Source organism: Opisthorchis viverrini (assembly GCF_000715545.1).
Source record: "Opisthorchis viverrini unplaced genomic scaffold opera_v5_45, whole genome shotgun sequence".
NCBI lineage: Eukaryota > Metazoa > Platyhelminthes > Trematoda > Opisthorchiida > Opisthorchiidae > Opisthorchis > Opisthorchis viverrini.
In genome coordinates, this window is record NW_008751701.1 from 2,033,092 (window position 1) to 2,057,386 (window position 24,295).

The 24,295-nt window shown below is 44.3% G+C and overlaps 1 protein-coding gene across 1 annotated transcript in view; it reads right to left on the reverse strand.

The window, feature by feature from the left end:
- T265_03273 (hypothetical protein) overlaps positions 1 to 23,812 on the reverse strand; it is a gene marked incomplete at both ends in the record, with an annotated part of 35,365 nt that extends 11,553 nt beyond the window's left edge. The window contains 8 exons of the mRNA XM_009167706.1: positions 3,972 to 4,073; positions 7,072 to 7,218; positions 9,042 to 9,221; positions 12,167 to 12,419; positions 16,306 to 16,537; positions 20,525 to 20,775; positions 21,520 to 21,649; positions 23,743 to 23,812. Of these exons, the coding sequence (XP_009165970.1) occupies positions 3,972 to 4,073; positions 7,072 to 7,218; positions 9,042 to 9,221; positions 12,167 to 12,419; positions 16,306 to 16,537; positions 20,525 to 20,775; positions 21,520 to 21,649; positions 23,743 to 23,812 (1,365 nt within the window). The remainder of the gene's footprint in view (positions 1 to 3,971; positions 4,074 to 7,071; positions 7,219 to 9,041; positions 9,222 to 12,166; positions 12,420 to 16,305; positions 16,538 to 20,524; positions 20,776 to 21,519; positions 21,650 to 23,742) is intronic.
- Positions 23,813 to 24,295: the final 483 nt, after the last annotated feature.

Below are 24,295 nucleotides of genomic sequence, written 5' to 3' on the forward strand. Positions count from 1 at the left end.
TGTAGACTATATAAACGCAGGCACGAAGAGAGGAACTACCCAACCAACAGCGCACTGAAGATGTCTCCTCGAATGGTGACGAAACGTTTGCGAATCAATTGCCAATCTAGCGAACAGATCAACAGCCACCTGATCAATTACCAGCTATGAAACAGCCCAAGTATTACTGACCTTCAGCTAGTAGCTTGAAGGTTACTTAGAGTAGTTTGACGTTCTACCGGTGAAGTTGTCCTGCAAACTCACCAAAGGAGAGACGCAAGCAACATGTGGGGACGCTACTCCATATCGGTCAAACGAAAACACCCAAAACTATGACTTGGCTGGGCAATCGCCCTGCCTAGAGGTACCTTTGGACTTTAGGAGGAAAGCATGAGGTAGCTCAGTGGTTAAGGTGCAAGCTCACTAACTGGAAGGTTCGTCGTTAGGGCCCAACTTGTAGCTAAGCCGTCGGGTTTCCCTCGGGTGACGAGGCAGCTATGTACTGTAGGGGTGTTATAGCTACCCTTCTCTGGTTTTTACTTGTGCCATATATTCATTCATTCTATTGTCGTTTTAATCGATCCGAGGGAAATGTCACCAGGTTCCAAATTGCAAACCAAATTTGTTTGCAAATGAGTGTATTTTGCTTCAGTTTTATTTAAATATCACTTGCACCTCTTACCAAATCTGAGTGCTCAACATCAGTAAGATGTGAACAGAAAGTGCATTTACTAGTTTTCAGTGTGAACTTTAACTTAGTTGCCCTTAGGCTGTTCGGTCTGGGATCTGGGATAGATCTGATGATAAATCAGTGTGGTGTGTCATCAAGCTTCATCATCGATCTTTCATTGAAGAGTATTTCAAGGCCAGCAGGACCAAGAGGGTGTTCAAGACTTGGATTTAGTGAAAGTCTATCTGGTTGGAAACAGATTGACCTGTTCAGCCTGTAACAACCAAATTTCAAATGAGTGTATTTTGCTTCAGTTTTATTTAAATATCACTTGCACCTCTTACCAAATCTGAGTGCTCAACATCAGTAAGATGTGAACAGAAAGTGCATTTACTAGTTTTCAGTGTGAACTTTAACTTAGTTGCCCTTAGGCTGTTCGGTCTGGGATCTGGGATAGATCTGATGATAAATCAGTGTGGTGTGTAATCAAGCTTCATCATCGATCTTTCATTGAAGAGTATTTCAAGGCCAGCAGGACCAAGAGAGTGTTCAAGACTTGGATTTAGTGAAAGTCTATCTGGTTGGAAACAGATTGACCTGTTCAGCCTGTAACGTTCTCGCATACCGAATCAGTTCTCACGGAAGACCCATCTGAGTCCCAGGTGAATCTCGCGCTTATGGTGATCGTCTTCAACTGAATGTGCTGCACCAGGTCACTTCATATAGCAGTTTGTACAGTGCGCCAGTATTGCGGTACATGGTATAGACCTAGCACACTACTCATAGGGTTGGTGAAGACTGTTCGACTGCGCACAACCAGCTTCTTCCTTCTTAGAGCTCATCAGGTGGGCGTAGTTTACGAGTTTCCCTCGACCATATGTTCTACTTGAGAGCATACTGCTAGAGATTGGCGGATTACATTCACTTGCGTACCACATTGATCCCCAATCCAGTTGTCTTGGCACCGCTCAATACACAGAGAGACCAATGGAATGACACTCAAAGGGAATATACCATGAGGTGTGCTAAACCGGAAAAACAAGACCTTTAAATCCCGATTGAACTTGATGAAAAACTTCCTTAAGGAATCCAAAGTAAGCGATAGTCAACCATGCCAACCTACAAACTGACACCCAGCACTGATCAAGTCACCGACTGATTCCCTGGCTGCCTTAAAACCTGGTGACTTTCTCACTTGGGCTGGCGACGCCTTTGTGTCAAAAGCGAAACTCCGCCTGGCAATAAATCCGACGATTGTTTACTAAACCTCGCTGAAACGATAAACGAATGGCTACTGATCCAAAGTTTCACCTTCATCAAAGCATTCCGCATGACATGTGGGTCGTTTTTAAATCACAGGTATTTGGTTGTTCATATATTGTTGTTGTTCATATTCCGAGACGCATTCGACTAAGTTGATCGGTCTGTTCTTCTTGACACGTTTGTCCACTAAGGAATGCCCCGGAAGTTTGTAAACATAATACGTTCTTTGTATTCTCAGACTTCCGGACGTATGGGAGTGTACGGAGTGCTTTCCAAAAGCATCTGTTCACAAAGCGGTGTCCGTCAGGGATGCCCAGTCTCTGCATTCCTTATTAACTTCGTGATCGATAATATAATGAGACAGACGCTTAAAGGTCTCCAAAGCCCTGGTGTTCAAGTAGCCTGTGAGGAAAACCTTGTCGATCTGGAATATGCAGACGACATCGTTCTCATGTTCGAAGAGGCGGAGAAGGCGCAAGTATTCTTGGATGAACTGACCAAAGTCATCCCGTCCTTTGGTATGCACTTTGCACCCACAAAGTGTAAGGTCATGCTTGTGGACGTGCAGTCACTGAACACGCCACTTACGATCCAGGGAGAGGTACTGGAAACTGTGGAGCATTTTACGTATTTTGGAAGTTGTATTAGTTTTGATTATAGTGTGACAGATGAGGTGAATGCACGAATCTGCAAGGCTCGGGTCGCGTTTTCTAATTTGAGACACCTATGGCGTCAGAGTGGTTTATCCCTGTGTGGCTGTGAGACAGCCTATTCGAGCAGCGGACCTGAGACGTCTTCAGGTGTTCGATAATCGTTGTCTCAGAACCACAGCTCGTGTGGGTTAGTGTCAGCGATTGCGTAATGAAAGCGCGTTTTCAGTTGTGCGACGGGTACTTCCATTGAAGAATATGTCCAACAACAGAAGCTGCCTTGGTTGGGACATGTGTTGCGTATGCCGAACCATCGTTTGCCGAAGAGAGTGCTGTTTTCCATGCCCAATTCAGAGTGGCGTTAACATATGGGTGGCCAACCCATGACTTGGCAGAAAGGTATGAAGGAGATCACAAAACGCTTGGGTGCTGTCGGTGCTACTCGCCTTCCAGGATGGGGACTTCGTGATCTTCACTGCGCCTGGTTGGGGACACTACGAGATATGGCTGCCAACCGATGTCAGTGGCGTTCTTGTTGTCAGTTTCGATCCAGATCGCCTGAGTGAATGTCTGGAGGTACAGGCACCACGGACTGATTGTGGTAAGCTAGCACTATGTCCCTTCCCCGTTCACCTTTACTCTTTTCTTTACAATAAGGCTGTCAAATAAATCATGGTTGTACGGCAGTGGAGCATCGGTGTTGAACGCTGACGTCATGTTTTCGATGATGATGATAGTAATGATGATGATGATGATGATGTTTTTTCATTTGGCCAAAACAATCGTGTGTAGAAAAATTGAGGATCGCCATTCATAACAGCTCTTACAGTGTCGATAGTCGTTGTTTTGATTAGGCTGTGTACTCGAGCCGTCTTAGTTTTGTAACGAAAAATAATTCGCAATTTATGGACTGAATCAGACGTTGTCCGAAGGGATTTCGCAGGAAAGTGCGATAAAACGTGTGTCACCATGAACAACGAACGTCCTTGTCCAATGAGTCAGTCATCTGGGTTGGCTTCAGAAGGTCCCACAATCGGACGCCAGCTTGAACTCTGGTGCTGTTTGTGGGGCTAGAATTCAGAATTATCTAAGAAAAAATTGCAGCCACAGGTAGCCATGATGTTGCTGATATACTTCATGAGTTACATTGACTATAAAAGATACCGTTGAAATTTTGAGCACAGCATATCGGTCTTTTTGAAGACAGGTAGATTAGTCCATTCATTCGTGACCCTATTCCTTGCTGGGACAAATCAAGACAGGATGTCCTATAAACCCACGAACACGTGCTTGAGTCACAAGATTTTTGTGGAGTCTGAAGGAACCTACGCCAAACTGAAGTAAATATAGAACAGATACTTTGTCTACAGGTTTGATACCCCGAACAAAAGCACGTGACGTTAACCTACCGTAACTTCTTCACCAATTTCCGGACCTTTGAGAAAAACTCTGGTTGGAAGTTTGTCGACCGAACCATATTGCTGTCGGAATTGTTCAAATTCTTCAAACACCTGTGATAAATTGGAAAAAAAGCATTCGGAAATGATCAAGACATTGGAAGACGATCGGTCAATACAAGTCTCGCAATCACCTGCAGCTAAAAGCACCATATCTTGATTTGATGACCACCGAACTCTGACTGCGCTGAGGGTAAGTTGCTGTTGCCCTAACATTGACTAGTTAACGTTGCACAACACACGTTCTTTCGTCAAATTGTGTTCCGAAAATCTCAACCTCAACGGTTGAGGGGGTGGGGGCTGTGGAAAGCGGATGATTGGATAGCTTCCGGAAACGATATAATTTGGTTTTATTTACTCAACAGAGAGTGATTACGACAGTCATTCATCTGTATACCGCCAGTGTCAGGAAAAACAGTTGAACCGAGGTATCTTGAACACAGTCTGAGGAACTTGACGGTGCACATTAGTTTCATTTGGAAATATCTGATGATGACAAAGATGCACGGATGCTAAGAATGCTAAATTTTCGATTAACTTGAGTCTGGTTGGTAATTAACGACTTTTGTTTGTTTTTTGCCCCCAGCTAAACTGGCAACCCATCAAAATTATATGCTGCGTATCTTTAAACAATCGTTGCTGTGGGATCGCTGTTCCTGCGCATGACGTACATTACTAAAGGTACATGTTTACACCGCGACAGTCAAAATCACGCTTTTCTAGTAGGGTTACTATGAATACAAAGTATGATGCAGGCGGCGGGAACCCTTCACAATCGTGTACCGACCATCCGTTGTTTCCCAGTAGCCCCAAGCTCAACTAAATGGGCACCGTTATGCTACCCGGCGTGTTCGTCGGTTTTCCAACTCGGATCACGTGGCCATCCGCTACGGATTCTGGCGGCCCCCATCCCCGGCCTGGACAACCGGGAAATATTATTTGCCTGCCCAGTTCGGTGTACATCGATGTCCCTCCCCAACACCTTCCCACCACACAAAATCCCTAGAGGGGTTATATCAATGGCTAGAGACATTGTCAGACATGGCCCAGTCGCGCCCTCAATGGCGCTCGTGCATCCAAGCTATTGCCTTCAATGCATAGCTCCCTTCCTAACCCCCACTTAACAGCCCACCTACAGTGCTGTATTCACGCACTACTTTATCACCTCCCGCCTCCAATGCACAGCTACCTACTCCATCTCCCCAAATCATCGGTGAACGAAACTGTGTCTGCTACAACCAAGATAAGATAAGTACGCTGTTATTACAGCTGACAGACAGATTAGTTCAAATCAGCTCTCGTTCAACACAAATCTTCGCTATTATCTCTAGGCCCACTCTGAGGAGCGAGCTAGACGTTTTGTGTCGGACTCTCCTTCGGACCGCAAGCTATACTCCCAGGTTGTCCCAACCTACTTCTGGTTTACAGTTGATAAAGCGAGCTGAACTAAACTAAATGCTTCATGTGAAAACTATTCAGAGGGAATTATCCACAAGCGGGACAAGGTAACCAAAATTACTCAAATCTGAATTGCAGTGTTTCCGATGCGGCACTCGAAAACCAGTGGGTCTTAGAAGAGTCACTGCCACACGCAGCTGTGAGGCGCTGAATCCCCAACGGTATCAGAGCTATATGTCAGCTTGGAAGTAGTCGGCGTGTAAACAATGGTAGGATAGGGAAGCTCAAGAATTCATAAGAATTCTCTTCACCTAACCCGAATAACGTACCTCAAAGACCTTCTGTTAGTTATGGTTTCAAAGATAATCTAATAGACAAAAAACCAGCAGTTGGTACTACGGATGGACCAAACACAGCAACAGTTATGTTTATCTCGTGTCCCTGCGTCTATGTTCTTCGTTCGAACTCTTTCTTCATTCGCAGTTGTCGAGGCCTTTGAGTTTTGAATCTCCATTACTAATGGACCACTCTGTCTTAGGATATCATCAGGCTGTTGGGCCGGATGGACCGAACCGACAGCTCCAGTCACAGATTTATAAGCCTCAGATTGATCGTACTACGGCTACCGTCTTCCCTAATATTACAATGCTTGTGTTCCCTCACCTAGGGCACACGTCCGAGGGCGTCAAGATGGATTTTCGTCAGGCTTGACTACGGGCGATGACACAATCTCTACATGAAGTCAAGTGTTTGAGCAGCGCCTTTAAAGTAAACTTCGATTCTGTGGAAGTCTCTCGGATTAGAAGAGGGCTTCACTGTGAGTGGTAAATATTGTTTGTGCTCCCGCTACCCACATGACTTTTGGGGACCTATTTATTGTACAACTGGTTGAACTAGTTGGATTGTCTCACCCATCCTGTCTTGTCCAGTTTTGATGTCTTAATAGCATGGTGAGATTTAGCTGACTGCAACCTGTACGCTACGAGGTGGTACGCGATCGGACACCGAGTAACAATATTACGATTGTTCGGTCAATACGTGCGGGATGTAGACTATACCATGTCGATGCGAAACGAAAGCATTATCGTTCAAAGGAATGCTATGTGATATTTAGGTCTTCCGGGCTGTGGCTCAGGTAATCATCTCTGCAGATGGCTGGAATTCGCGCAGAACGCCGTGCTAACCCAGTCACATAGGCATCAAACTGTCATTTCTCAGCCGTACTAACTGGCTATCGAATGCCGTCTTTATTTGAAACAACTGGTAAAGGATGCTGGGTGATTCTCGTGAATGACGAATTGATTCGGTAAGACGCTCTTAAGTTTTGTACGATGCTGTAGGCACCTTGTCCTTCAAAGTTTTGTTTGAGGAGATGGACGTTTTTGTATTAAGTCTATACACGTTTCTTTTCGCTTCTCCACCTGCTATCCTAGTTGGTGCATGCCTGTTTTGCGCTTGTCGATTGTTTTCAGTGACAATAATGATTCGTGAGAGTAAAAAACAGAGAAAAAGTAGCAGTAGAACATAAGGTTGACGGAAACCCGGGGACTGCGCCTACCTGATGAGCCTCAAGAAGGGCGAAACCGGCCGTGGGCTGTCGATGGATTTTCAGCAACCTTATGAGCAGTACATTACAAATATAGCAATAACTCACTTTGGGATACATGGCCGAGGACATTAGATCACGGTCATCGAAATCTCGACCAAATTTGGCTTTCAGGCTAGCTTTTAGTTTATCCATGTCCAAGGGTTCCAAAGAGGCTCCAGGTCGTTCCGTCAGACTTGGTTTGCCATGCATGACCTTGGACAGAGATTAAGCAATTACAAAATAGGTGAGGAACATCAATGTGCTATTCCGCCAGAAGTAGCAAATAAGCTCGGAATAGGTGAGACGTTGGGGCAAAACTCACTGACCAAAAGATCGGTGTTTTGAGCCCAACCCCAGCATCCAGGCTGTTGCTATCTAGGGTTTTGCAACCTGACAATATCTCAGTCCTCGTGCTTTCTTTGGGTAGCTTGGTAGCTAAATACCGAAGGAATTTTACATCTGAACGATTGCTCTTATTTCCAGACGAACAAACAATCCCTCATTCTTAATGCTTTTCAGTAACTCACAGCAAAGAAGGAGGCAACGATTTTCAGAGTCTATCATCCCAGATGTGAATTTGTGCAAAATATAAATGGTTTATTGGACAAGAAACTGAGTCCGCTCGTGAGACTAAGCGGATGCAACAATCAAGCAAAGACAGGAGTGTAAGGATGCAGTTCCCTTTTTTTCAATCGCCAGTCTGTTTAGTTCATTTGATTTGATTGATCTGAGTTCACTTCAGTTCAGTTCCATTCAGTTTTCCAGCTGATAATTTGTGCAGCGTTACCAGCTGCTGAAACTTCATTCAGCGCGGATAAAGAGAACAAGGGGGTGAGAGACGCGTCAATCAGTCCATTGATGTCGCGCAGTTTTAAACGAACGATGCCAAGATTTGTCATGATTTCCCTAATAAACTTCACTTCCCATCAGATGCGGGGGTGGAGCTTGGACACCAACCATAAACTACTTGAATGCTTCATCAGTAGTATCCAGAGTTACATCCGCCCCTGTCCGGGAAGAGGGGGTGAGCTGACTGGCCAAAGCTTTCATGCTTCATTACAAAGTCATTTTGACCATTAGTAGTATGTAGAGTGTAGAGTAAGTACTTAAAATAATACTAGTTTATGGTAGTAAAGCAGTTCCTCAGAAAGGACAATGGAGAGCTACTGATGCAGTATAACAGTAGTGCGAAAAAATAAAAATGTACTCATGGATGGCCGATTACTAGACATTTTTGGATGTAAATTTTATTTTGCCCAGTCATTGTAAATCACACAATTTTAAATTTATTGATCAAATAAGTTAGAGAGAGGGCCCATTAGTTAGAAAACGAAGTTGCTAACAAGAAGGTCTGTGGTTCAAACTCAACCCTGACTTATCTATTGTTCCAGCTTAGGCTCATGTCAGTATCTCACTCACCGTGATTCTTTCTTCTTTGCATGACGGCTATTCACAAAGGGATTTCAATCGAGACGATACGGTCCGCTTTGACGTGAGGCAAACCCTGGCTTAGTTCACCCCGTTGATCAGTCAACGCATTCATTTGAGTAGTATTTGGTATGCGACTTATTAATACATTCAGATATAGGTTGAACATAATAAATCCGCCTGATGGCCACAGTAAACCAGAGGCATCATGGATGAGTGGACAACAAGTTCTTGCCTAATTCCATCGTGTTAACTGTGAACGTTCGCAGTCAACGTGACGGAGGACACAAGATGGTCTGAGAATTTGTGACCTTGAATAACCAGGTAGCCATATTCAGCTATTGTTTTAGGTGATTACAGGAGCTTGCCCCGGTCTTGACCAGGAATGTTAAATATACGATTTTTTCTGGAAGCAGCCATGATCCATGATGAAAACTCTACTTGATAGCGCGAGTAAAGAACAATGTTTGGGGAAAGTCGAAGCCTCTAGGTTCCTTGAATCACATGGAAAACAGCTCTACTGAGTCGCACCTCATCCAAACTCGTTTAAAATTTTTTCGGAAAGCGGTTGATGAATGGGATAAAGAACAACGTGGAAAAGTCCTCACTTTTGTTCTCAAAGGCTCCGGAAATCCGCCGTAGGGAATCCCAACTTCACCACTGAAAAACTCAACAACCGAGGCGGGGAAGGAAAGTTCATCGGCCTTTTCTAACAGAGTTTCTGCAGTGAGTTGATTCTGAGTCATAAACTGTGCCAAATCGCCGACAACTTTCGAAGAAGGCGTGACCTGGGTAAAAAGCGTGTGAGATGAATGACTTAGTTAGCGGAACGTTCACAAAAAAAGATTGTGTTAATCTAAATCAGGATCATTTATTGAAAACTTGAGCTGGCGAAATATAGTACAAAGTGCCATCCGTATCCAAACTCAAATGTATTGATCTCCTGGGCCACATTGTGAGTCTGAAGGGCTGAAGTAAAAACGGATTTACAGTTGAGCTGGCATTTTCTGAAGCCAGAAGGACTACCACAAACCGATGACCTTCACAGAACTGGAGGATACACTCATCCGATGTGTACTCTAACCAAATCAGTCGTGCCAACGGTCCGCACTGTTTGTCTGCTTCACGACAAAAAAAGAAGATAACTGCTGTTTGCACCGATCGTCGGCTGACTAAAAAGGGCTACATCTCTTTACATAATATGCTATTCATAAGAGTAACAAAATCTCTTAGAAAACAGCGTTATAAGTGGCGTGTTGTGTCAGTAAAATATATTTCAAATAGTATGCGAACTCAGACATAAGGCGTGTCACTGTTGAAGAATATCAGGAACGGGAGATCTAGCTGAATCCACCTGAATCTCCTGTCGAATTCCAACCGGCTTGTAATTGAGTAGCGTGTTTTGAAAGAAAACTGCTCTCATCATCATCATCATTGTCAGCTGAGAACGGGAGATCTAGCTGAATCCAGCTGAATCTCCTGTCAAATTCCAACCGGCTTGCAATGGAGTGGCGTGTTTTGAAAGAAAAATGCTCTCATCATCATCATCATTGTCAGCTGTGATAACCGCATATTTGTCGTACAGTGGTTGTAGCTGCCACAGTTTCGTTCACCGATGATTCGGGGAGGTGGGGTAGGTAGCTGCGCATTGGAAGCGGGAGCTGATAAAGTAGTGCGTAAATACAGCACTGTAGGTGCACTGTTAAGTTGGGGGATTGGGTAGGAAGCTATGCATTGAAAGCAATAGCTTGGATGCACGAGCGCCATTGAGGGCGCGACTGGGCCATGTCTAACAATGTCTCTAACCATTAATATGGCCCGTCTTGGGGTCCCCATCCAGGAAGATGGCAATGACCAGCCCAACTGAGTTCGCTGGTGATGGCTTTCATACTTCGCTGGCAAGTCATTGTTTGACCGCCTCTGGCTGTCTTCCACCCTTCACGTGGTTGTGCGAAAAGAGCCCTTCGAAGAAGTCGGTCGACTCTACTCTGCGATATACTGAACATTATATCACCTGAGACCTGAGGTGGCCTTGCGCAGAACATTTAGTTGAACGGTATCACAGTCAAGAGATCATTTGAGTGACTCATTTGAGTCGTTAGTTAACACGCCAACTTAGTTTGCAAATGCGTGTACTTCGTAAAAATAACTAACCCTCTGTATTTCTGACAAGCTATCGCAGAGGTGAGTACAAAGCATTATCTCGTCAAGGACACGAGTAATGCTGCATTCTGATTGGATAGTGCAGGTGAACACGAATTCTACATATCCTGCAACTGATCGAAATTATTCAGCAGGTTTCAAGCATCTTGACTGGGAACTTCAGTCAGGCGAGTCATTTGATCAAAGACGACCAGGACAATTACCGGGTCGTCGTTCGAGCCATCGGGTTAACCAGCCACATCGTTCAAGTATGAACACATTCGCCTGTTGATGCATCTGGTGGGTACGGTGTGCGCTGGTCGGGTAGTGATAACACGCTCTGCTCGCATGTCAGGTATCCGGCGTTCAAATCCCGGGCATGGTCAAGGATACGCAGTGCTGATGACCTCTAATAACGATATTACACCACGTGAGACTACCACGCGGGATGAGGACTGTTCAAACGTGGGTGAAGTGAACGGGAAATTATACAAGTCCCGCAGCTCTTCACATCTAAAGTGAACTTTCTTGAGCATTGTATCTCGGTCGGTAGTACTGAGGATTTTGTTCCTGAGGTTCAATGCTTTTTAAAAAAATCCATTATTAAAACAAAACCCTTTCGGTGCCTAGCTTCCATACCACCCGAAGGAAGCACGAGAGCTTGGATACTACCAGGTTGGCCAAACCTATGGCGAGGAAATCGAGAGAGTGAGGTCGGGTTCGAACCACGGACATTCCAGTCAGTGAATTCGTGCTCTAACAACTGAGCCATCTCACCACATAACTCCATTATTGGTGGCCTAACAGCATGACCCCAACCAAGCCTCTGTTGTTGTTACACCCTAAGGCAATTGCATGAAAAGATTCACAAGGCTTTCGTGTAAAATATCCCCCAGTCTGTCTGTTGTCTCTATTTCTGTTGAGTTTACTGTCTGATCGATTCGATGAGGTGTAGTTCCGCGAATGGAGCTTATCAAGCGTGTAGCTGGACTCATTTAACCATATTCAGTCTTTTTTCCATCGATTACAACATGAGTCCGAAAAACTGAATCGTAATGAAAGTTTTTCGATTTAGTACAGTTGATTAGGTCAGCGATCTGCTGTCAAATTGGCTGAGCCTTACCGTCTAACGGAAAACGGTAGTGGCATTTTGAAACCCAGCAGTTTGATACTTTTCTACCCTGAAAACATGCACCACAAATACAAAGGTGTTGTGGACCAGTTTCCCTAATGCCTTCGTAATGCCGCAAATCCCGGACTGGATAGCCAAATGATAGCCTGGTGCGCTTGGTCAATCAGAAAAAGTCAATGAACGTGCGAGACAGCTGATCCCAGTGATCACTGTCGCGTACAAGTGGATCAAAAAAGTGGTACTAAGACTGTAACTCATCTGTCAAGGACGAGTGAAGAAAACCAATGAAATCTGTCTGAACGAAAACGGTTATTCCATTGGCTGTTATGTTATGTCGTTACGTTCGGAGCTAGTTCTCCTAATAAGAAGGCTAACAACTTGGAAAAGTATTATAACTTGCCCTAGCAACGGTGGGGGGGGGGAGCAAAAGCGACCCCAGTGTTACGTTGACGAACTTACTTTGATAATATTACCCATTAGTTCGTTTGCCTCACAATATTTCTTCTTAACGTCCTCAAACTGGTCACCAAGCCCGAGTGAGAAAGCTTGGAATTGCAGGTTTGTGTATTGTCCACCGGGAATTTGGTTATCGTAAACGTCCGCGTTCCCCGAACGCATGGTGGTTGTGCATTCGAACGGTCCGTACAACCGACGCGTTTGTTCCCAATACGCAGAATAGGCTGAGATATTTTCTCGAGAAATTTGTGTATCGCTACAATAGGAAAACCGGTCCATCCAAAGGATGTGCTTGAGAACATTGAAATGTTAGTACTGAGATATTTTTGTACGCAATTTTAAAAAAATTTGCCTACACGGGCGAAAAAACGGATATTGCTGCCTGGTATGTCATCCAGCTATATGCGGGCTAACAAGACAGAGTTCAGGAAGCCAAATTTTGTCACTTTAGGGGAAATCTTCAATTTCATTGCTGGAACGTCACACTTCGCACAAAGTCTTTCATACATCCACATCTTAAAAGATCTGAAACATTCAGCTGCGTCAACAATTCCTGACCAACAGTCAGTGAAGATACGTTAAAGTTATACCCAAAAGTGGTAACGATCCCTGGTCGGATTCCGCCACTGTCAACTGGCGAGCCAAACCAATCCCAGCCGAGTATATCTCGTTTATGATTGTCTGGGGGTAACTAGTGTGTACTTTTAGGAAAATACACGTCGTCGACGTCTTGAACGTCATACCAACCGAACTAACAGACAGCTCTTATGCAGCACACCTTCCACCTTGTTTTGGTTTCGTCATTCAGACTCTTGAAATATCTAAGCGTTCTGTGTACAGCAGATCTGAAGTTGTGAAGCATACTATTAATATCGCTCAAAATCCTTCGGCGGTTGAAGCGTTTTCAGCAACCTTATGAGTGGGGTGTCACGACTGAACAGCAAGGTATTGTGATACCTCAAATATCGTACCAACTCAAACATGAGACGGCCTGGTACAGCGGATCATCATAAACTAGAGTTTGATCTGGATTCTGTTGAGTCCCCCATCAAAGACCAACTGATATGCCATTCACAGTACCTGTTGTAAAACATGCTCTACTGAGTATAGTTCACGGCTGAGAGTTTCGTTGAGTACCACCGTCATACATAACAATACTGGTGTGTATAACATAGTACCGGTTCGTTACCCCGATTGCAGCTGGAAAGCGTAGCGCAAAGTTGCGCAACAGCTTGGTCTAGAAAACATCGGTATGCACGTTGAAAGTAGGTGTGGCTCGGCTCGACAACCCAACAGTGACAACAATTTGGTGAATAAATCGATCATGCAGAGCACAAAACCAGCCATCATTTTAGGGTGTGGCACATCCACATGAATTTTTAAGTGACATGTGGTTGTATATCTCTCAAAGTCGAGACAGGTGTTACCGCGCGCATATCACATGCTTCGCGATAGAGTCAATTTGTCATAACAACTAACCACGCAAAAAATTCGTTCGGCTGTAAAACGCCCTTTCGGGATTAAGCTGTTATACCTCACGGAATGAAGTACAAGGGTTGAGATATTCTTAAGTTGCTAAAGTCTAGACATAAACAGAGGCGGCCAGTAAGGTCGCATTTTAACTTCCGAGCCACCTGGAGCTCCCACAACGAACCATCATTCAGAGGAACAGAAAGATCACCATGTTGTGATAGGCTACCACCCTAGTCTCCCCAGATCAAGTATGTCTACCATGAAGCGCCCTCTCCCTTCTTGCTTTTTATGATTTTCCCACTTATTTCTTCAAAGTAGTATGGTGCTAATTGAAAAAATAGATCGCCTTCGTCCACACTACTACCAACTATATGTTTGCTGGATGCTCCATTCAGCTCAATATTCGAAAAATCTCGGTATTGAACTGTAGTAACGGTATTTTCCTCAGCTTAGTTCTCGGTCTGAGCCTCCCAAGCTAGCGTTCACGTCAAAACAACCACCAAAGGTACACAAGGTTTATTAACGCCGTAGGAGCGCCTAATGACGTGCCGTATAGTGGGATCCGCGTGGATTCCTGCCTAACACGAACAAAAATGAAGGAAAAACTCGCGAAAAGCTCTGACAACTGGCAATATTTTTCAATGTGATTTCCGAATGATTTGGGCTACTACGATAGTACTTCGGATCTCACTGGAATTTTCGTTTTTCTGAATTCCAAAACGGCGCACCAGTAGTGTCCACGGGATGACTGTGATGAAAGATGAATCCTCTACGGAGTCATACGCGGTAACCTAAACTCCAAGAGATGTGCCGCCCAATTTCTTTCTGAAGATTCACTTCTGCACCTTACAATTTGGGGTCAAATAAAACATAAAAGTGACGGACTGCGCCTATCTGATGAGCCCAAACAGAAGAGACGTAATTGGTCTTGGGCTTTCAAAGGGTTTCGGAAAACCATAGAGTAATTTAGCGAATATCCACTGATTTGCAAACTAATTTAGTTTTTCGAGAGACTCACCAGGAACCCAGCTGCATCTCTCGCTTGTAATGTTTTCAGGCAAGTGAATGTGCTGCACCAGGCCACCTTATGTCTCAGTCACTACGATATTCTAGATATCACGATACACGTATATCTTTGTAATGTACTACTCATACTCAAAGGAGAGATTCAGCTGGGTTCCAGTGAGTCTCTCGAAAAAAAATTGGCTTGCAAATGAGTGCATATTCGCTAATTTCGTGCAAGTTGGTTTCAAGTAGAACATAAGGTTGGCGGGGACTGCGCCTACCTGATGAGCCCCGAAAAAGGGCGGAACCGGTCCTGGGCTGTCCATGGATTTTCAGCAACCTCATGAGTAGTACGTTACAAAACAAAGTAATTTCCTTCGTGAAAGTATACTGCGATGTCTCGAATATCGTACCAACTGAAACAAGAGGTGGCCTTTGTGCAGAACATTCAGTTGAAGAATGGGACAAACTTGAGGTTCAGTCGGGATTAAGTTGACTATCTTCTGAATACCGAATGGGTGTGCACATGAAGGTATTTCGCGAATTTCGGGCTCAATTAGAATAAAAGGTTGACGGTAACTTGAGGATTCGGCTGTCGAAAAGTTTTCATCAACCTGATGAGTGGTTTTCTTCAAGAAAATACGAAAGCACTTGGATTTTTTGCTACACACTCACAAATTTAAGGGTCCGCCGAACGGGCCTCCTGAAACAAACTGAGGAGCTTGAGATGGAAGAACAAAGTTCTGACGGATGCGCCGAAAGCCGAACACAGTATTGTTCAAGTTGAAACATAATAGTACTCACAAGGTCGATGAAAAGCCCTGGAAACCCAATGATGTTTTTGGTCCTGCTAAAACTCACTAAATAGGCCCAGTCCATGAAACCCCATCAGTCGCAGTCGAACACCATGTTGGATATACTTGCAAACAAAAGCTCAATTTAAAATGAATTTAATGTAAACAGGGAATCCACTTGAAGTTTAGCTGAAGTTCTGCTCCATGAGTGCGCTACACAAAGACCACTTCAAGTTTTCGGCTGGACCAATAGTCGGAAAGTCATAAACAGGGGATTCAGCTAAGATTTATTTGGGTCTCCTCGTTTACACAAAGATATTTTTCAAACAATTGTTTATCTTCAGGTACATGATGTTTACTGCAGATTTTCTGTGAAAAAAAACGATGATATGTCAAGTGAAATGAGATGTAATCTATTACGAAATTATACTTCAAAGGTCGCTCAAACTATCCTGTAGTGTTGTAAGCAATTTGTGTTGTTGATAGAGCTCAGAAGTGGAAACAAACTGCCTGGACTGGGCTCAAAGTAGGCAGGTAGCAGTTTGGAACATCACTGATCTGATGCTCTGGTCGGTACGCTTTTGCATGTGACCGACGCATCTATTAGTTATTTCGACAGAGAAGAGCAACCCACGCAGAGTGGTGCGCACAGAAAGAGTGTAACAATCAGCAGTGGTGTGAAACCACGAGAAGTAACCGTTTTTAAGCCTTCTATATCATACTAGAGAAAGATATTTAAGAGACGAACAATCGACCTTGAGAAGTCACGAGAAAGGTGAACTTTTCAGTTTGCTTGACTAAAATGTTCATCAATGCTGATGCATTTGGCAAAGTATGTATAATTTAGATGGTGCATTCGGGGTAACTCACAGCGGGGTATCCTGTAAACTGGAAACGACCGCACCCATGCTAGGTTGGCTAGTCATGCCCGACATACTGTCTACCGCCACATCGACAACGTCTGCTCCGGCCTCAGCGGCTGCCAGCATACTCGCTACACCAGCACCAGCGGTATCATGAGTGTGCACGTGGATTGGAAGATCCGGATAGCGATCTCGGATAGCGCTCACCAGGAGTCGGGCAGCTTTAGGTTTGAGTAAACCTGGGATTGAAAGAGGAAAGAAAACAAGGAAAGACTTTCGTGAAACATCCTAGCCATTTATGTACACGGTCTAGCTAAAGGACCACTAGTCATAGGGGAGTTTCAACCATACAACAGAAAAGGTGAGCAATCGAAGTGATTAGTGACTCACAAACAGAGTGGTTTCTTCGTCCTTGAAAAAGAATCATGGATGTTGTGCTCAAGCTAATCTACATGGCCCCTTAAATGTAAGTTCTACTAAACCATCACTGTCAAACATCAAACAAGGATACTGTCTTTATGCTTCTAATTTTAGTAACCACCCCCCCTTAAACGCAGTCACAGTGCAGCTTACTCGGAGCTGACCGTGATGCGACCTGAAATCAGCGCAAAGAAACACGTCCCAAAGTAGCATCAGCACTCTCAGAAGAGGCCACCTCTCAAGCTGATTCATTTTACTTCGTTCTCTCGAGCCTCCTACTAATCTCCAGGTAGGGATTTCACTCAGAGGAAGATGGATCGAGAAATGGCCGAATGATGGGCGTTCTTCGCACAACACGTACGCAGACAGATCAGTGAAAAACCAGCGTAACCAGACGCCAGCGCGATGCTGTATGCCGAAACCATCGGCCTCTGTTCAATACCCTTTAATTAGGCCGGTTGACCTTCAAGCTTCAATAACAGAGAGCGAGTGCAAAAATGCTCACATCATGGCGGATGGTTAGAGCTATCATGATGGCAAGCTGAAAGAGACGCCTGGTTATGGATATCCAATTACTTTATCCCAGTGAATTCAGAATCCAAGATCATTAATTCTGTGCGACACGAATATGACGATGATTCAACCTTTTAAGGACATCATTACATGAACGCACTTTGGTGTATTGGTAACATACGATGCTGAAGTGGAAGGGGAATAGAAAGTTACTAATATCCCCGCCATAGTCCACGCAGCGGGCCCAGAAGGACTGTTCACACAAAACCATCTAGAAGTAAGCAAAAACAATTCGTCAGCGGTGATGTCCTGTTTAGTTCCCCGGATCACTACTTGTCCCGAAAGTTCCGACAGGCAGGCCAGGTGATCAGTACCTGGCCAGTCGTTACCTAACCAGTCAGTTATGTGCTTCCAGCGGTCGATGATGAATTGTAAACAGGCGTGCCAGCAGAAGAACGAGAGTTCTGGTCAAACAAGACGTTCCGAGATGGGTCGCTCAGGTTGAAAATCACCGCCGTGTACCACGTGTACAACAGGGGTTGTCTTCTCACATTTTCATTGGTGGTACTTCATTATGGACAGCTTTAGTCTAGAACTCAGAACAAATCGTTAAAATGCACTATCAATAGTGAACGACTTGCGGCGTAACAGTTATCGGGTCCCACTGATCTTAGTAACCAGTGAAACAATTTTGAGAAGTTGCACATTCCTGAGAAAAGACTATCACAGGAACGACTACCCAATCCAATGGAAACCAACGGGCGCCGAGTGGTACGTAGCTACCAGGAAAATCATTTGACTCCAGAGGAATGGATAGCTGTCAGATCGTTCAATCCTTGACCATAGCAACCGAATATCCGATAAGTGTTCTGGCCTAATGGACTGAAGGAATTTTTTAAAATCACGAGTAGTCTTTTCGATCACGCAGAGTCGTTCGTCTAGAAGTAAAACAATTCAAACTATTCGTGGTCTAGACAAAAATGGAGCAACAATCAGCCCGTATGCCTTGTTGAGCTTCTTTACACTCGAAGACAGTTTCTTAAGGTCTGTTCGGCCGGCTTTATCTTATATACACAGACACGCTGACATGCTTTGACGTTCCCTGTCGGTGTTGGTGATTCGATTACGAGGGACAGAAAATTCAGTTTGGTTACGATTACGATGGCGATCCTTTCCAACGGCTCGAACCTAGGGTGAGATCAAATCAGGAAAACCTATCGCACCTGACATTGTTGCTTCATCATGACAAAGAGGATGTGTTCCGTGCCAGTAGATTACCCTATATTGGCATCGCGGAAAATTTCACAAGGCTGGTACAGTGCTGAGTCTGTTCGGCGGTCCGCCGCGCCTTCTATCACTCAGTAATTTTGACAGTAGAATCCGTAGTATTCTAGCTGAAGTTAGAACCTAATTGCTCAACATCATGTGTTCAGTGTGACCCAACGAAGTTCTTTGCAATTCCTTACCGATCAGGCAGCAGGAACAGACAGGATTTGTGGAACAGGTCAAATGACGCACACAACCAGGATTGTTGTGGAATCTACCGACACAATAGATTGGATCCAGAGTGGCAGAGGTTCTTACTACAATCCAAGATCAAGGGCGTTTAGATGTAGCACCTCTTCGGTGCCCATTTGCGATGCCACGAGGTAATAGGGCTGGAATACCTCCAGGATACTGCCAGACAGGAGTAGTCGTGATGCTGATGTTGGGTTCAAACCATGGACCTTCCGGTTCGTATGCTGGCCTCTCAACTACTGAGCTGTCTCAAACCCGACGAGTAACGTAACTAAGATCGACTAGATTGGTCCAACGTCCTCAGCTGGAATATTTCGGTGACATACTATGTCATAAAATCATAACCCTCATTTACTGAGTCACTGATCCTCCTATATTAATGGGACATAAGTTTACGGCTACCGTTGGAACTCTGTTGGAATCCCAGTAAACAATCACACACAGCCAAGCAAACCGGGTAAGTGACATTCTGAGGGCCCAGTGACGCTGAATCTCCCTACCTCACGAGGACACGGCAGTTCCCGCTGGTGCTTTTCCTCTTCATAAGTTAAGCCCCTCAATTGGGACCCCCAGTCACTTAGTGAGGTGAGTACTCATCAGACTGATGCACTAGTTTTCCTGTTATTAATTTTTGTTATTTAGTTTGAAACCAAGTGAGATCAAGTTGATGACACATCAAAAGGGTGCTAGACCAACATAGGATATTGTGAGAACGCATCGCCAAGGAAACACTCGTTCAGGTTGAATAGGGTGTTTGCATCGACAGTTGTTTCCATGACAGATTATCATAGTAAACGGAATACGGTATAGTTGACCGCCCGTACGTATGTTTTCAGGTCAAACTAAAATTGGGGACTGCTCGGGCCTGACGCAAACACTATATCGATGGGTTTCAAGGCCTCTCTCAACATCTACAATCAATACCTAAAGTAGGAAACAGCGGACGGATTCACATGAGGATTATCGATCCTCAGCTGAGATAGTCACTTACATGGAAAGGTCTGTTTTATATGCCAACTATTTAAAGACAAACCGTCGTTTGTCAGCATGGGGAAAGCATACTCCCCATTGGAAAGTGAAGTTCAGAGTGACACGCAGGAGTTGGTGTAGCGACGCAGAAACAGAAAGAAACAGAAAATACTTCGTCTACAAATCAGAGGCAGTTCCTCCTGAAAGGTTTGGAGCGGGCTATAATGACTTCACAACCATCCGTGGCTTCCTCTCATTACTCAAACACAACAGTTTCAATAAACGGTTGTGCCGTGCAGTGACTAATACGACCACCGGGACAGCAGGTTCTTGTTTCACCTTGGCTAAAACTTTTGTTCAGTGAGGAGCGCCTCTAAAACAACTGAGAGTTATCCGAAAGAATACACGTCGTGGATTTATCACTGAAAACACAAGAAATATATAATATCCAAAAACTTCTTTCGAACAGCAAACGCATCTGGGTTATGAAGTACAACAAGACCCGGATGGATGCACTAACTACCATTTGGTATTTTTATGTTTAAACTACAAAAACTCTGGCTACCGGAGTCGAAAATATTCGATTCTTCTAACTGCTTTCCATTCTTAGCAAACAGGATTACTGCATTCGGGGGGAGGGGGCATGTTACATGCCACTCAATAGAACAGTAAGACAATTCCTGAGACCACACCATTCGAGTTTCGATTTATCCCCGTAATTAGTGCTACTACACATTGTTCTGCTTAACACCATAAAAAGTGATCCAACGATATTTTCACAAAACAAAGCAAATTATCCTACGTACCTGCCATATCTTTTATGCCCAGAATATGGGTGCCAGCCTTTACCAACTGTTCCACTAGATCTAAATAGTACTGAAGCGTATATTTGTGTTCGTTCGGGCTGGACACATCACCCGAGTAGCAAAAAGCGCCCTCGACCACGCCGCCAGCGTTCCCAGCCGCCTCCATTCCGACGACTAGGTTGGGCATGTAATTCAAACAGTCAAAGACGCGGAAGATGTCCAGCCCACTTTTCACAGCTACTTTGCAGAATCTATCGGGTGGTAAAGAAACACAGGAAAAGAAGTACACTTTTCTGACCTTCAAAAAGATCAGAAGAAAAAATCAAGTGTTCTTACGATCAGGTGTGCAAAGATGCACCGTGCGCTTGGTCGTCCTCAGTTCTTCCTAGAGGCGATGGTTTAAACGAGCCCCAAAGTGTCTGAAACAAGAAGGAACTTCCAAGAACACAAAAGCGAACGAGCTGGTCCCTCTTTCAATAGTGCACTCCCCCAAATGACCAGTTTGTCCCGATCCCACTAAATTTACCATGCGATTGGCAGTCCAAGTGAGTCCAGAAAGTCTTCTGAACTTTTAGTTCCCACAAACGGACCTTTTGTTCTTCGTGAATCAAGACACGTGAACAGTGTTCGGCAATGTTATCCAAGGTTAGTAAGGAAGCTCCACCTACAGGGCGTATTCCTGAAACCACCTGATTTGCTTGGTAACTGAACTTCCCAAAAGAGGGGCGATTCTATGGCTCCTTTGAAGTAAGCAAATAATGAGATGTACTGTAGATTGTGAGCTCAACGGTAGTCGACGCAGGCGTCCTGGACAATATGAGAGATTCATCACTCATAAGGATGCTGAAAATTCTTCAACAGCCCACGACCGGTTTCGTCCTTCTTGAGACTCATCATTTAGGCGCAGTCCTCGAGTTTATGTTCTACTTGAAACCAAATTCCACGAAATTAGCGAAATTCATTTGCAAACTAATTTAGTTTTGCGAGAGACTCACTTGGAACCCAACTGAATCTCTCGTTTGTGGTGTTTCCAGGCAGGTGAATGTGCTGCACCAGGCCGCCTCGTTTCAGTTTCTACGATATTCGAGATATCAAGATACATGTACATTCGTATACTCGTAACGTCTGGAAACATCACAAACGAGAGATTCATCTGAGTTCCTGGTGATTCTCTCCCGAAACGAAATTCGTTCACAAATGCGTGTATTTCGCCAACACTGAAAGATCTTCCAACTGCTTTCAGCTCAATCACTTGAATAAAAGTCAAACGTGTAGACCAGCACAGGTGAAAGCAAAAATGTTTTTCAAATGACCAAAAATCGCTTAGGTTCACTGGAAAGGCGTTACGACGTTACGTTAACTAATCTCAGTATCTTTGGAGCAGATAATGGAGCTATAGGATTTCAAAAGCTCCCCCCTGGATGTACTTTCTTAAATCACTTGCCTCTCAGTTCGGGTGCTCTTGAATCGTGCCCTAAAATGAGAGTGGATTGCTCCATTCCCGAGTCTCATGATAAAAAATGAAAGTTTAATCCGTTCTAATAAAAATTACTGCAGGCAAATCACGACCCACTATGATCCGAACTTTCCGAGCGGCTCACATACGCCCCTTAAGAAAACAATAAATAGTTCAGTTCGAGGGCTTGAACAAAATTTCACCTATTCAGGCGACTTCCGTAACTCGCATTACGCATTCAACCAGCATATATGGTCACAAAGGCAAAACCGATTTCCATATTGGTTTTTCAATTCAGATTTAGTCCGGTGAGTGAGCCCAATCTGAGCTAAAAGCCAATAAGAGCCATACAGCTGTTTCATCTTTGTTGGGAACCGTCAGCAGTGCGCGGATCTCGAACCCCCGACTTTCCGACTAATCGATACGTGACCACGTGATGTGTTTCATGTGAGTAAAGGGTGAGTACAGCCATGTCCTGTCCAAGTGAGTAATAACCACACTGCTTGGGACCGAACGGTCGCGGGTTAAAAACTTCCTACTGCAGTTTTGTGAGATGCCCACTGCTGATATTTCCCAGCAAGGATGAAACTGCTTTGACTTGCAGACTTATCTGCATACCTGTTAGGTTTTGACGGGTAATTTACCTGGAACCCAACTAAATCTCTCGTTTATGTCCTTAAGTTCAGTTCCATGTGAGTCTCCAGTCAAAACCGAGTTGGTATGCAGATGTGTGTACAAGTCAGATTCCGTGCAATTTTGGTTCAAGTAGAACATAAGATTTAGGGAAACTCTGGGGCTGCGCCTATCTGAAGAGCCCAAAATGGAAGGAAAAAACGGTCTTTGGCTGCCCAAGAGTTTTTAGCAAGCTTATGACTAGTGTGTTACGTCTATGCAACTGTACAGCTTCTTTATCGCATCTTCTAATGCGGCGTGAAAGCTACCAATGTAACGGCGATACTGCTGATGGGGGAGGCATGCGACTAGTATGTTTTCTAGTAAATCCGCTTCGTGTCTCTTGAACAGTGAGATCTATGGCGGAATTCGTGGAGTCACTTTGTAGCATTTGCTTGGATTTTAGCAACAGTCAATGATTATCCAGGGAAGTTCAGGAAGGCGCGTTCAAGCAGAAAATGGATATTCAGCTTTTGTAAATAAGATGCATATGAGAGATTTGCTTCCCCGTCCAATAGCCTGTAACTGTTCAGTTGGTGCTTTCCAATAAACAACTCCACAGCCAAGGCCTTCTTCTTTTCATCAGTGTTATTCAAGTTCTGTTAAGGTAGTTCCAAACCATCGGCGACAATCTTACGTACAAACCGTGTTGCTGTTGTAAACTGTGTTTTTACTGAGTTCCGTTCATAATTCTGGATAACTAACTGCACATAATGCACCGAACATGTAAGTGTTTTGTAGATGCTACTTAACTCAGCAGTACGAGCAATCAAGATGTTCAAATATGTCTTCCTCCTCATGTGTTACCGTGAACACTGCTCACACAAGTAAGTAAATAGACGGTTATTCCCTGCGGATATCACTACAGCTTCGGCTGCGTGTTTCTGGCGTCATTTTTACCATGAATAAAGCTAGAACCGAGTCCACTGAGTCAATCTCCGAAATATCATCAAATTGTTTCTAAGGTGAGTTCAAGAGGTTGTAATTAACACCCTTAGTGAATATTGGTGGTAGACAACGGAAAGATTCCCTCTGACACAAAAGACGAATATTTCGTGGAAATAAACCGATTAGTGAGCGGCCAACTCACCTGGAGACGAAGAGAAGCGTCGAACAGTTTGCTTTTGAGGAGGAATTAAGCAATCACTCGCATTGCCCATTTTGTGCCAATTACAAATGAAACAGGATCGTACATGAAAAATTCCCATAGGACTAAATACACAGCTTCAGATTTACTGAGTGAACCTCTTGAATGTGGACCTCCTCACCAGTACAGACCAAGTTGACGAGGTCTCTAAGGTGGACCCGATTGCATTCTACGCTTTTCTTAACGAATTAAGATACGTTCAACCAATGGGTGAAGGGCTCTCCTCGTATGTCAGGTCTTCGGAGTTCGAGCCTTGACATAGATGTGAAATGCACTTCTGATGGAATATGAGCAGAGTGAAAATTATATGCAGTTCTTCATTACTTTGGTATAGTCCCAATGGACTAACTGGGGCCGAGAGGGAGAGTGGTATGGATTTAAAAAAGTCACTATCAAGTAATCCTTGAAGTTTGCTTGAAAATCGTCGTGTCGTATTCAAAATACATTGAACAGCAGGTACAGTAACGAACCAGGTGACAGTTGGTTAATGTAGGCA